The 13,941-nt window shown below is 46.6% G+C and overlaps 1 protein-coding gene across 4 annotated transcripts in view; it reads left to right on the top strand.

Annotated features, from left to right (window-relative positions):
- ARHGAP22 (Rho GTPase activating protein 22) overlaps positions 1-13,941 on the top strand; it is a 233,883-nt gene that overhangs the window by 165,536 nt on the left and 54,406 nt on the right. For 3 of the 4 annotated variants that reach the window (XM_084633579.1, XM_084633581.1, XM_084633582.1), the window contains one exon: positions 10,932-11,108. In XM_084633579.1, coding sequence (XP_084489705.1) covers positions 10,932-11,108 — 177 coding nt within the window. The remainder of the gene's footprint in view (positions 1-10,931; positions 11,109-13,941) is intronic. The other variant, XM_084633580.1, reaches the window with a different exon arrangement.

Below are 13,941 nucleotides of genomic sequence, written 5' to 3'. Positions count from 1 at the left end.
CCTTTACGTGTATGGTAAGGATAACAATATTTCATTACCCCTGCCTAAAGTGAACTGTAACCCCAAAACAGCCAAAATAGATCACTTTGGCAAAGCAGCTCCATCTGCTGAGCACATAGGCAGAGTAAGTGTCTATATGCAAATATAGTCTGCTCCTGAAGTCTTTTCCCACGGTGCATCACTAGATGTCAGGGGAGAGCTCATTCAGATCCTGCTTACATTTGGTTAACTGGATATGTCAATTTATCTTAATTCAGCTAAAAAGAAAAAAGTGTAAGCTAAAGCAATATTAGCCACTCTTACACTCAAATAAAGAGTATCTAAACATGGATTTGCACCAGATTAACAGTTTAAAAACTGATTTAAATTGAACTGGTACAATTTTCATGGTTAGTCAAGGCCTAAGACTTGATTTCTTCTTCTTTTGTTATGTGTTACTTACATATGCTATTCCTGATCATAGCATTAGCCCTGAGCTCAGGGACAAACCACACTGGTTTCATGTTCCACTTGTAATCACTTCCTGTATCTTATGTACTAGTGCAGTTCTGATGGGGCTGGGTTTCTATTTGTGTTATGTTTTGTCCAACTTTTTGTAAATCAAACCACAGTTCTGTGGCCTTAAGCATGTTGTTGATGCTTCTCTAAAGCAGTTCTAGGGAATTTGAAATTCCCAGAAATGTTGCTCTGAAAGCACCGGACAAAAAAGTTAGCTCCTGCAGACTGGTGAGTTTATGGAGAGAGCACGACGGAGTGTGTGTGTTTTGCAGTCTGTCCTCTGGGACTTGGGTCTGGGACTTTTGCTCCTAAATCTCTTAAGTGTTTTCGGAAATGCCACACAAAGGGTCACCATTTGTGGAGAGCAAGACTAAGGCTGCGGTTGTCAAAAGAGCCCATGAGAGTTAGGGGTCCAGTTCCATGGAAAGTCAGTGGGAGTTGTGTACCCAGGGTTTTTTTGAATACCCCAGCCGATGTAAATGTGAACCATGTCAGTTCGTGACCAGACAGACTCTCAGCTGGAGTTAGTGAACGCTCCCACACAACAAGGGGTGTTTGATTTTGCAAAATATTTTTCCCCAATTTTGACATGCAACGGAAAAGGTCTCCTTGAGAAACCAGTCAAACTCATCCCAAGCCGTAGTCCCTGATTATGTGACACATCCTGTGGTAGCTTTTCAGCAAATCCCCCTAGGTGGCTACATAAATAACTTGCATATTTCTATAGAAAAGGCTGCTGCTATGTTACCCACCAGAACTGAGACAGATAATACCGTTCGGCTCCTGGAGCTCATCTGTTTCACTCGACCCTTTGGGTGTATTTGAAGAATTCCAAAGCACTTTAACAAAATGCTTCACTCATATCTTGGTTTCATACATTTTCCACAGTGTGATCGAGAGCAAAACAGCAAGCCAACCAACTTCCAGAAACCCACTCTAGCAGCTCCCGGCTCAGCTCTGCCTCCAAATGGATTGAGTCAAAACAAGTGTAGGATAGGACATGTACTTAACAGCATGTCCCCTCTTACTGTCCATTCTCTGGTAGGGTCTCTACTGCAAAGTTCTGTCAGCGTGGCTATTAGCTGGAGATGTGAAAAATTCTCATTCCTCGGTGATGTAGCTCTGCCAGCACAACCCTGGGATAGACACGGCTCTGCTGACACATACATGCTTCTGTCAGGTTAGCTAGTGTCATCTGAGGAGATGGTGTTATTGTGTCTGCAGAAGAACTGCTTCTATCAGAACAGACAGCATCTACGGTAGGGGGCTGTGCTGCCATAGCGATGGCAATATGTGCTCTGTATTGTAGACCTAGCCTTAGCTCTTCACAGAGCTCTTCCAATCCACACGCCCGCTGCTTGTTCCCCTATCCCTGCCTCTCCCTCAGGGCCTTCCTGCGGCTCGTATTTTTTTCAGATGATTGCAGCCTGCCCCAATGGAACTTTCCAAGATCAGCTTCCTATTCACCTCTCACCTCACGGATGCTTCTGTTCCCAACAATCCTTCCCTTCTGTCAAAGGGCCAACATGCAGAATAAACAGCAGCAGAGAGGAAAAGTCACCCACTCCACGATCATCCCATTATAGTTAGGGATGGGCCAAAATCCCACATCCCACGCCTCCAGCTGTGAGTTATCTGGATCTGGGTATTGCAGCCTGAGTCCATCTCTAGCCATAATGGTGTTCGGTGGGGGATCAATGCCAGCCATAATCAAAGGCAGTGAGTGGCAGGACTGAAATAGTTACTCAAGTGACTGTCCCAAATGCTGCGACTGACCCGCTCCATAGCAACCATGCATCTCCTGCTCGCACTGGGACACCTGATAGTTCATCTGTCCTTTTTCTGAAATCCAAGATCAAGACTGGTTTTGTGCCACCTTGCGGAAACAGATCCCCCAATCTCGTCAACTAACCTTGGAAGAATTCATCCACCTCATTGTTTACCTTATCTCCTTAGCAATGCAATCTTCAAGCCCTGAATGCGTTAGTCACCTTGCTGGCAACCACAAAGAGCAGGCCAGCAACGAGGAATCAGTGCAGCCCATCTTTTTAGCTGTGGATGCTAGTTTTGCCCGTTTGTCGAGATCATCACTGCTGCTTTCCTGCAATCAAAGGCTGCCTGTCGCAGCTTCCCCAGCCTACACAGCAAACAAGTCATCATGGTGTGACCATTTTCCTCCACCCCCCACGCTCCCGCCAACACTTGGATATGCAGCCTGTAGCTTCCATTCACTTCCTACCAGGTTGCAACAGTATGCAAACACACACACACACACACACACACACAACTAGTCCCCTGCAACCCACCTATGAACCAGTGCACACAGTCATCCATGTGTAATGCAGAAATACACACTCGCACACATATACACACATATACAAATGCTCAAAACCTCTGACACACATACATACACGTACACACAGCAGAGCTCTGTGAGTAATGGGGGAATGGCAAAATCAGTTGGAAATTTTATTCTGAAAATATAGTGGAACCCTTTAAATACATTAAAATATTAGGAATACTTGTGGGACCTTAAAGACTAACACATGTATTTGAGCATAAGCTTTTGTGAGCTACAGCTCACTTCATCGGATGCATTCAGTGGAAAATACAGTAAGGAGATTTATATACACAGAGAACATGAAACAATGGGTGTTACCGTACATACTGTAACGAGAGTGATCAGGTAAGGTGAGCTATTACCAGCAGGAGAGTGTGGGGGGGAAACCTTTTGTAGTGATAATCAAGGTGGGCCATTCCCCACAAAGATGGACTACAAGCTGTCGGGAACAGTATCCCCGATAATGTCACAGCAAACCTGGTGGCTGAACTTTGTGACTTTGTCGTCACCCCTAACTGTTTCACATTTGGGGACAATGTAAACCTTCAAATCAGCAGCACTGCTATGCGTACCCGCATGGCCCCACAGTATGCCAATATTTTTATGGCTGACTTAGAACAACGCTTCTTCAGCTCTCGTCCCCTAATGCCCCTACTCTACTTGCGCTACATTGATAACATCTTCATCATCTGGACCCATGGAAAAGAAGCTTTTGAGGAATTCCACCATGATTTCAACAATTTCCATTGCACCATCAACCTCAGCCTGGACCAGTCCACACAAGAGATCCACTTCCTGGACGCTGTGGTACTAATAAGCGATGGTCACATTAGCACCACCCTATACCAGAAACTTACTGACCGCTATGCCTACCTACATGCCTCCAGCTTTCATCCAGACCACACCACTTGATCCATTGTCTACAGCCAAGCTCTACGATACAACCGCATTTGCTCCAACCCCTCAGACAGAGACAAACACCTACAAGATCTCTATCAAGCATTCTTACAACTACAATACCCACCTGCGGAAGTGAAGAAACAGATTGACAGAGCCAGAAGAGTACCCAGAAGTCACCTACTACAGGACAGGCCCAACCAAGAAAACAACAGAACGCCACTAGCCATCACCTTTAGCTCCCAACTAAAACCTCTCCAATGCATCATCAAGGATCTAGAACCTATCCTGAAGGACGACCCATCACTCTCACAGATTTTGGGAGACAGGCCAGTCCTTGCTTACAGACAGCTCCTCAACCTGAAGCAAATACTCACCAGCAACTACACACCACACAACAGAACCACTAATCCAGGAACCTATCCTTGCAGCAAAGCCCGTTGCCAACTGTGTCCACATATCTATTTAGGGGACACCATCATAGGGCTTAATCACATCACACTATCAGAGGCTCGTTCACCTGCACATCTACCAATGTGATATATGCCATCGTGTGCCAGCAATGCCCCTCTGCCATGTACATTGGTCAAACTGGACAGTCTCTACATAAAAGAATAAATGGACACAAATCAGACGTCAAGAATTCTAACATTCAAAAACCAGTCGGAGAACACTTCAATCTCTGTGGTCACTTGATTTACAGACCTAAAAGTGGCAATTCTTCAACAAAAAAACTTCAAAAACAGACTCCAGCGAGAGACTGCTGAATTGGAATTAATTTGCAAACTGGATACAATTAATTTAGGCTTGAATAAAGACTGGGAGTGGATGGGTCATTACACAAAGTAAAACTATTTCCCCATGTTTATCCCCCCCACTCCCACCCCCCACTGTTCCTCAGACGTTCTTGTCAACTGCTGGAAATGGCCCACCTTGATTATCACTACAAAAGGTTTTTTTTCTCTCCTGCTGGTAATAGCTCACCTTACCTGATCACTCTTGTTACAGTGTGTATGGTAACACTCATTGTTTCATGTTCTCTGTGTATATAAATCTCCCCACTGTATTTTCCACTGAATGCATCCGATGAAGTGAGCTGTAGCTCATGAAAGCTTATGCTCAAATAAATGTGTTCGTCTCTAAGGTGCCACAAGTCCTCCTTTTCTTTTTGCGAATACAGACTAACACGGCTGCTACTCTGAAACCTTAAAATATTAGGTTTTAAAATATTTAAAATAAAATATGTCATTAAAATATTACTCCGTCTGTTTGCTCAAACATAGGCATTAAGGTGCATGCAGTTCCAGGCATGCACACACATGCAGAGCTAGGTGTGCACAAACACACGGGTGTGCAAATACACACAGACACATTCTAGGCCGGGACAGGCAAAGCTTAGTGGATATAAAAGGAATGTAGCTGCCTCTTCATCCCAACCTTGAACTCTACCTGACCCCAAAGTTTTACTGAGCAGCAGAAGTGTTCTTCTAACGCCCCTTTATTTTCCATTTCCATGTACAGTGGGCCCTATCCTGTTCCCACTGCAGTTCTTGCTGTTGATTTCAGTGGCGGCAGGGTTGGGCTGTGTACCTTCACAAGAATGGGCGGACTCCACCTTTCTAATGCTGGCTCACAAGAGAACTGCTTGGGAAAGCCAAGCTCATTGTGGGTGCATGGCAGGTGAAGTCTTGTTGCGGTGGTTGGAAAGTGGATGAGGAATGACTCCAGGTGTATGAATCTGTTCTTGTGAGTATCCCTTGTGGGAATTAGCTCTGTGAAGAGAGACACCCAGTGGAACTGCGGCTGTAGCTAGCTTGGAACAGGAGCACAGAGCAGGGCAGTTTTGATAGGGGGTGATGGCAGACTTGTGCTTTGTTCTGTAGCTCCTAGTGAATTTATATCTCCAGAGCTCTGAAACCAGCAGTAAAGAGGAACAATGGTCCAGGGAGAAGAAAGAAGGATGGTCCAATGGTTAGCTTGCTGGCCTGTGACTCAGGGTTCATGTCCCTGGTTCTACCACATACTCTCTGTGTGACCTTGGGTAAGTCACTTTGTCTGTCTGTGCCCCAGGTCCCATCTGTATAATGGGGTGATAGCCCTGCCCCGCCACATAGGGGAATGTGAGGTTAGATACAGTAAAGTCTGAGATGCCCAGGTACTGTGGTGATGAGGGCTGTATATATACTAATAGATAGATCTACTGAACAGTGCAGCACTGGCAATGTTAGAGAAAGCTTCCCCTCCATGCAGGCCATGAAGGGACCATCTCTAGGAGTTTGTTCTCCTTGCTGTTCTGTCAAGGGCTTCTGTATTGAAATGGCAATAAGGGGGTCAGTTCACCCCAGTTGCGGGCATGGCTTTGTGAGGTGTTGTGGATATCCACTTGCTGACACAAGCTTTGAGGTCACCAGCCAGCTGCTGAGAGCACTGCTAGCTAGGATCACTCTGTTACCTAGAGATGAAAGGCTCCATATCCCATTACCAGTGCTCCTGGGGCATCCAGTCCCTTAAGGTAATGGGGCTCTAACTGAGGGAGTGGGTGTTGTACATGATTAGTGCATTTATGGCTATTTACACAGTGACTGCTGACCTTTACCAGGATACACAGAAGCAATGAGTCTGTAGACTCCCCAGGCAGGGCTGGGAAAGCATTCATGTCTGGTGACATCTGCAGATCAAGCCAATGTATCCTGTTGTGGACTCAAGCGCCCTGGTGGAAAGCTTCTATCTAAGGTACATCTGTGACCCCCATTAGTGCAGTATCTGGAGCACCTCACGCTCATTAATGGATTTATCTTCACAAAACCCCTGGGAGATAAGGCAGGGCTATCATCCCCATTGTAGGCACAAAGCCACCAAAGATGGTGTCTAAGGTCACACGGAAAATTGAACCCAGGACTTCCAAATCCTAGGCTAGTGCCCTAACCACTGGACAGTGCTTCCTTTTCTTCCCCTCTGTAAGTGCAGGCAAGACCACCCCATCACCCACCCCCATGGAGCTGCCCACGCTCCCAGACGGTTTGTAACAGGATTTTTTATAAATCTAGTAGTGAAAATGACTCTTAGCCAAAGTGCTGGGAATGCCTGCTGTGGTAAACGCTGGCCCAAGCTAAGGAGAGATGGCTGTGTGTGCACAAGGGCCAGTCGTATTTGGACAGGAGATTGATTAAGGATGTTATGAGAAGTTCTGTTAAGGTGGGGATGGGAGTTGTCTATGTTTACCTGTGTCTAACAGGGTATTTTCTCCCCCTACACGAGGCAATGCAGTCAGCACCCTGTTCATTCCTCACAGTAAGAAGTAATGGCTGTACACAGTCACCTTAAAGTTTCCACTGAGGGGTGTAGACAGCTCAGGGCTAGACTATTCTAACTACTATGGGCTTGAATTTGTGCCTTGAGTATTGCAGCTGAACATTAGTTTATATTAGCAATGGACCCTTTCCACAAAGTACAGATTCCAGTCTTGAGCCAAATGAGGACTTTTTGATAAGCGTTTTCAGTTCAGCCTGTTATAGAGAGAGAGGAGGCTTGAGCTCAATATCTGGATCCAAACTTCATATAGCTATAATGAGCAGAACCGGACATCGCCAGACAAAGAAGTTTGAATGTCAGATCCTAATCAGAGTTTTCCCAAAGACCCCGGGGTGTTTGGATTCGTATGATTATAAAGATAGCTTGGAGCTACAAACTTTGATCTGAAACCCCAGAACCAGATCCATTTTTGGCTCAGGACCAGGAAAAGGAGCAGCCGTGAATTTCAGGCTAGGATCTAGATTTCAAAAGTTTGTGGGGTTCTAGCTTTGTGGGTTTGAATCTTGCTAACATCTCTAGTTTCTGTGAATTCCAAGCCTTCCAAAAGCTGATGCATATTACAACAAAATAAGGAGACATGCCCTTTGCTGGACAAGTAGTGAGGTATAATTGTAAGGGGAACCCGCTAACCTGTCCTGCTCGCTGCCTCTAGGCTGCAGTGAGAAGAGCCAGCAGTGAGTGGGAAGAAAAGGAACATGTCCAAAATGTCATTACAGAAAAGTCCCCTTTAGATAGGGCAGCAGGTGCTCCACTGCCCTGCATGAGCCTTAAACTAACATGTCCTCTTCTAAGAACCGTTTCTGAAGCACACTCTATTTTTCTGCCTTGTGTGCAGCTATAATTACTCTGCCCATCCCCATGTGACTAGTGATGATGGGTTTTCCCACAAACAGCTGTAGGTTCACAACCATGCTCCTATTTAAAGTACCCCTAGGAACTTTTGCTTACTTCACAATTGAGCTCCCAATTAGAGTAAATTTATAGGCCCAGTTATCACAACAGGGGATTGTAGCCTGATCCTCCTGAATCCAAGAATAGGCTCCATGGCAGTTGCCCAAGCAAGCCAAGACCCTTGAAAATGAAGCTCCCTTTTTAAAAATGTCTACTCTGTTGGGGGAAGCTGGGTTACCCAATGGTAACCCATTGATTCCCCCAGAAGAGAGCCTGGAAATTGGGCTGGGAGCGACATTCTCTGAGGTCGTTGTCAGGTGGGGTGTGAGAGTGAGGCCTGTGGACTCTGCTGTAGCTCTGGTGCTAATGGAGGAGTCGGGCTACACGAGGACCTCCTCATCCTTTGGTTTTCTGCTCTGGTGGGTGTGTGTATGAGGGAGAGGGCATCCTTGAGGCCCCCCTGCATCCAAGCATGGTGATGTAGAGCCTCCTCCTTCAGAGCCAAAGCGGCAGGCAGCAGCAGCTTTGGCTTCTGTTCCTGAACTCTGGTCTCCTTTTGTAACCTGCGAGGCTCCCAGTTACCATGGTGATGGGTACGGGGTCAGTGCTTCGAGTAATAGTCGGGCACGAGCACTAAGGTAGGGACGTGGGCTCCCAGAAGGTCAGCAGGAAAAGGGCAGGTGGATTGTCTAGCCTGTCATCTGTGGTGGGAGGGGACAGGGTGGGTTACTCAGAAAGCAAGCGACTGAAGGGAAATAAGAAGTGGCTTGTCGCAGGGTGAGCTGTCTTTTTATGAGGGTCGGGGCTCAGCTGCACCTTTGCCATGGTTAGCTTATCTCCCCGGGTGGAGGGTGTGAGTGTTGAGGTCATCTGACTAAACCAGGCTGGGTGGGGGGTGGGATTGAGAGAACAGAGGGGGAATCCCTGACCTGACCTATATAAAGAGCGGGAGGTCAGGTGGGGAGCTGGGAAGAAGCAGGGCAGGTAGAGACTGTGGCATCAGATAGATCAGTTCTGACTGTCAGAAGGCAGCAAGCAGGGGGCATAAAAACCAGAGCTGTATCTGGGCTTGGTGCCTGATTCTCCCCTCTAATAGGAATCCTAGTTCATAAATTGTACAGGACGTAAATCATCTGAAAAATCCACACTGTGAAGCTGGCTAGGAGGCTGGTGTGAGAAGGGTCAGACCTGCATGTTGGGAGGGGAACCCAGGCTTTCATTTCTCCTACAGTATCTACACTGCCATGCTGCCTTATTCTATGTGCTAAAATTCCATCGGCTTCTTGGTTCAAGTTAATTCCTTTTTAGAAAACAACGAAACCCTAGGAGCTTGGATTCATGCAGCCCCTTTCGTTTTGCAAATCACTGCCCGGCCTGTGAGTTTGTTTAAGCTAAGCAACAATTAATAGTGAGAACAAACATTTCCTTGGCTTACAGGCAGCTTGTAGCCCTTCCAGCACACTCCCTTCCCCAGATTAACTAGGATTTAGTAGGTGTAAATTCTGTTTATATTAAGGTAATTCCATAGAAACCAGCGCATACCATTGTCCCTATTCTTATCTCTGAATTCCATGAACAAGCAATCTCCGCAGCTCAGCTCAGGGCGACAGTTCCTGCTTTTTCAATAGACCTAATATTCCAGAGACAAGTGAGTACGGAGGTGGCAGTGACAGAATAATAAAGACACTGTCCACGTAACAAAGTCAAAGGCAGTCTCTGTAGAAGGGGGAAACTGCAAGCCATTAGTGACAGCTTTTGGGTTGGCCAGTCTCTTCATCCCCTAGGTAGAAGTTGCTCTAGTACATCTATTGTGTGTCCTCATGTGGGCTCTCACTGGAGTGTATCCAAGTCTGGGGCACGAGGTGGGGGGAGGGGAAGATTCCCACTGACTGCAGTGGGCGTTGCATTGGGCCTTGTGTACTGCAGCGGAGAGGAAAATTGTAATGGGAGAATGGGCATGGATGGTGGTACTCTGAGCATCCCTGGGTGAACAGCATACAGGGCAGGCTGTGTGTATTTGATGTCCTGGCCAATAGCTTTTCTGGGGTGTCACCAGTCAATCCTGTACGAAGCAGAGGTAGGCCTGGATCTGAATTCCAAATTGGACCCCATCCTCTGAATTTCAGACAGGAGAGTCAGGTTCAAATCTTAAGCTCCCTAAAATGCTAGTTCTGGGGTGGATCCAAAACCAGAAGGGATGGGAATGCGGGGATGGCACTCTTCCAGCTCCAGGTTCAGAAGTGGCTCCAGATGTTGAAAATCTCATGAAAACAGCTGGTCTTGTGAGATTTCTGCTGCTCAAGATGTTAAAATCTCATAATCTCTCTGGCTCCTTGATGACCGCTCCAGAGGTTCCAAGGGCCATCCAGACTAAGCCTGAGCTCTATATCTGGTTCAGCTCAAAGCTGGAGTCTAGATTTGATCTGGATCTTCCTGGACATGGCAGGTTCTGAATTCTGCCTGTACTCTCATCATGCAGCATGTCTAGCTTTCTGATCTGCTCCAGTGATGATCTTGATTGTTAAATCTATCACTGGGGTAATCGTAGCCAGATGCCCACATCTTGATTCCTCTCTCTTGCAGCATGTGACTTCTACAACTAGATTGTCCAGCCCCGTCTTCCCTCTGGCGCCCCAAGGGCACTGAATCACACTAAAGAGGATGGAGCCAACCCTCTCCATACCTCAGCACAGATGGGTATAGCTGGCCGCTGGCAGGAGGGCTGGGCTGCACTGTCCTTAGGATAATGCAGATTACACCTATCCCCTTGCATGTTGGTGAGCCTAGTGGCACGTTCTGCCAGCAGCACCCACTGGGACACTGGCTTCACGCCAGGCCACGGACATGTGCCCTATGTGATCCTGTACATCAGTGCAAAGTGGGCACCAAGCGAACCCAGCAAGGCTAGCTTGGGCGAGGCCTGTGGTGGTTTTAGAGACAAGGGTTCACTCCTGGGCTGGACGCTAACCGAGGTGTGTGTTTTGTTTTGCAGGTGGTGCGGGGGACCGAGAAAAGATGCCTGTCAATCATGAAGCCTTCCTGCTCATGGCTAATTCCCAGAACGAGATGGAAGATTGGGTGAAAGCCATCCGGCGGGTCATATGGGCTCCCTTTGGTGGAGGTATTGCACATAGCTCACATGCACATAAATTAAAACTGTTGCCTCAAGGTAAAACATATTCTTGTGATACTAGGGTACATGTAGCACTGTAAAATCGCTGCAATGCCTAGCTAAACCCTCCTCTTCCTGAAGCTTTGTAAAGCGCAATTTGGGGGTGGGGGTGAACGCACATTTCTCCTCCTCGGCAGTATGTAAAACTGCCCTCACCAAAGAAGCTGATTGGTGGAAGAAATAACATTGTATTATTATTATTATTTTAACTCATTGTTTACAGCTATTTTTATTCCCTAGTCCCTGACTCTGCCTCCTGTTTCCTTTTTTTGCTGAGAAGGCGGGTGTCCAGTCACCTCCATTCTCCACCACTGGGCCAGATGCCCATTTCCAAACTCTCAGGACATCTGAAAGGCAGGGTCACCTTCCACTTGACAAAGATAGGGCCCGATCCTGCAGTCTGCGTGCAAGTGAAACTCCCATTGACTTCAGTGGGTGTCTTTGTCTATGTAAGAACTGCAGGGTCAGACCCAGGACCCACCTGAGAGGGTAATCAGTGTTGCCGACTCCTGTGATTTTTATCTCCAGTCTCACGATTTTGATGTTTTACCTAAATCCCCTGCTCCTGGAGCCCTGTGATTACACAAGACTTTTTAATGCTGAGATTAAGTTTCTGGCCGTCCTGGCTGTGGGGAAAAGCTTGAGAACATGACCCCTGTCTAGCCAGAAGGCTCAGTCATCACAAGGCCAATACAAAACCCAACTTCTTTTTAATCTCATGATTTTTATGCCTATCTGCTGAATTTGGCAGGGACTGACTCATGATTTGGAATGCCCAGATTCGGCTGTATTGAGGAATGTCGGGAGGCAGCGGTAGTCTCACAGTAATGTCTCCCTTCCTCTGAGGCCCTGCCTACCCTAGGCAGAAGCATCCATATCCTCAAGGGTATTTAGGTGCCTAACTTCCATCACCATCAATGGGACTTAGGCACCTAAATACCTCTGACAAGCTAGGCCAAAGGCCTTGCTGCCTATCTGACTGTGGTCTTTGCTTGCGGTATCTGTACAGTGCTTTGTAAAACCCCTGGGATAGCTTTTGTACCATGGGCATAAGTGTCCATCGCAATATCTAGGACAAGGCCTCTGCCCCAGTTTGGTTGGATGTAATCTAATCTGCAGCGGGGTCCCCACAAGCAAGAGGATGCACTGATTCAGTTGCTCCTCCTAAGCCCAGTACGCAGTGCCATGCCCACATTTTCAGTTTACCCCAAAGATGCTTCCTCCAGGGGTGTCAGGAATCCCAAAATGCATCGGTGCAACCACAGCTAGAGATTGTGCTTTTGATGGAGCCTTCGTAGGTCTGTTAGAGACCACTTTAGCTGGCCCACACAGCAAACACTGCAAGGAAAACTGAGACAAGCAGCAGTTCAGTGCAGGAGATGTCTCTGTGACAGTGTCCTCCTCCAGGGCAGATGGCGTCAGTTTTCCTGCTGTCGTGTGTTTGGGTATTTTTATTGTCAACATGACCAAGGACTTATGACTCTCTTGAAGTAATGTTAGGCTGACTTCTACAATTAAGGGTAAATCCACTGGCTCTGGACTCAGCATTGCCAACCCTAAGGAATCCAAAAATCTGCATTTAGGCCCAAAAAGCTCAAAATTGACTTCAAAATCAAGAGGTTTTTTAAATACATTTTTGGGTATTTTTGCTTGGCTTTCTGGTTTCTGAGCCTCCGAGGTGCACGCAAGCTTCCAAGCTTTTCTCTGCAACCATGAGGGCTAGAAACTTGTGGGGGCGGGGGCGGTTTAAGAATTAATTCTGATGCTCTCCCATAATCCCATGACTCCAGGAGCTGGAGATTTAGGGGAAAAACAGCTATAATCAGACTGAGAATAAATCATGAGAGGTGGCAACGCTGTAGACTAGGAGCAGGATAATAAAGAAGGAAAGGCAGTGTGGTTCCTCTGTCACTGTTTTCAGACACACTGGGCCCAACCCAGCTACCAGGGATGTCAGTGAGAGCTAGATTAGGCCCTGTAATAATATTAATATCTAGCTCTCATCATCAGTAGATCTCAAAGTATGTTACAAAGGAGGTCAGTATCCCTATCTTATTGTATAGATGAGGAAATGGAGGCACAGAGCAGGGAAGTGGCTTGCTCATGGTTACCCAATAGGCCAACAGCAGAGCCAAGACTAGAACCCAGGACTCCTGAGCCCCATTGCACTGCCCTATTCACTAGGTCAGAGAGCCATTACAATGTAATTGCCAAGCAGTTGGGAAAAAAAATTCTGGTCATTTCACTTCAGCTCATTGACCAGTATTAATTGTAAATAATGCCTAACCCCATTCTGGCTATCATACCTGCCTGTTTTATCTATGTCTCTTTTCCTTTCCCTAGTATTTATAGCATGCCAATCACCAGGAGATCTAGTTGCTACATTCATTTCTGAAGTATTTATCAGGTTTTGAGGAAATGACCAAATTCACACACACCCCTTTGCCTGGAATCAGAGCAGGGCTCTTTGTATATGGTATTTCAGCCTAGCTCACGGCATGGGAAGGCTGTAAACAAAGCTGGTCTCTTTGTGTTTTAACCGAATAATTTTAACTCCAAGTCTTATCTGTCGACACGTTTTAATATTTGAAACTAGGGAGGAAAAAATCAGGCTTTATTATTATTATTATGTAAATATCCAGCCCTGGAGAAGGTTGATAGGATGTGAAAATGAATTATGCCAAGATAAAAGGGGCGGCTTAGCCACATGCTTTCATCTTTGTGGATGTATTGAAGAAAGTCCTCAATCAAAGAGGATGGGGGACATGTCGGTGCGGACACACGAACCGGCACAGCCTTTCAAAAAAGAATCTGAAAACACCCCAAAGCT

The sequence above is a fragment of the Lepidochelys olivacea genome (assembly GCF_965140295.1).
Source record: "Lepidochelys olivacea isolate rLepOli2 genome assembly, chromosome: 7".
Taxonomy (NCBI): Eukaryota; Metazoa; Chordata; order Testudines; family Cheloniidae; genus Lepidochelys; species Lepidochelys olivacea.
This window is presented reverse-complemented; position numbering and strand designations above follow the sequence as displayed.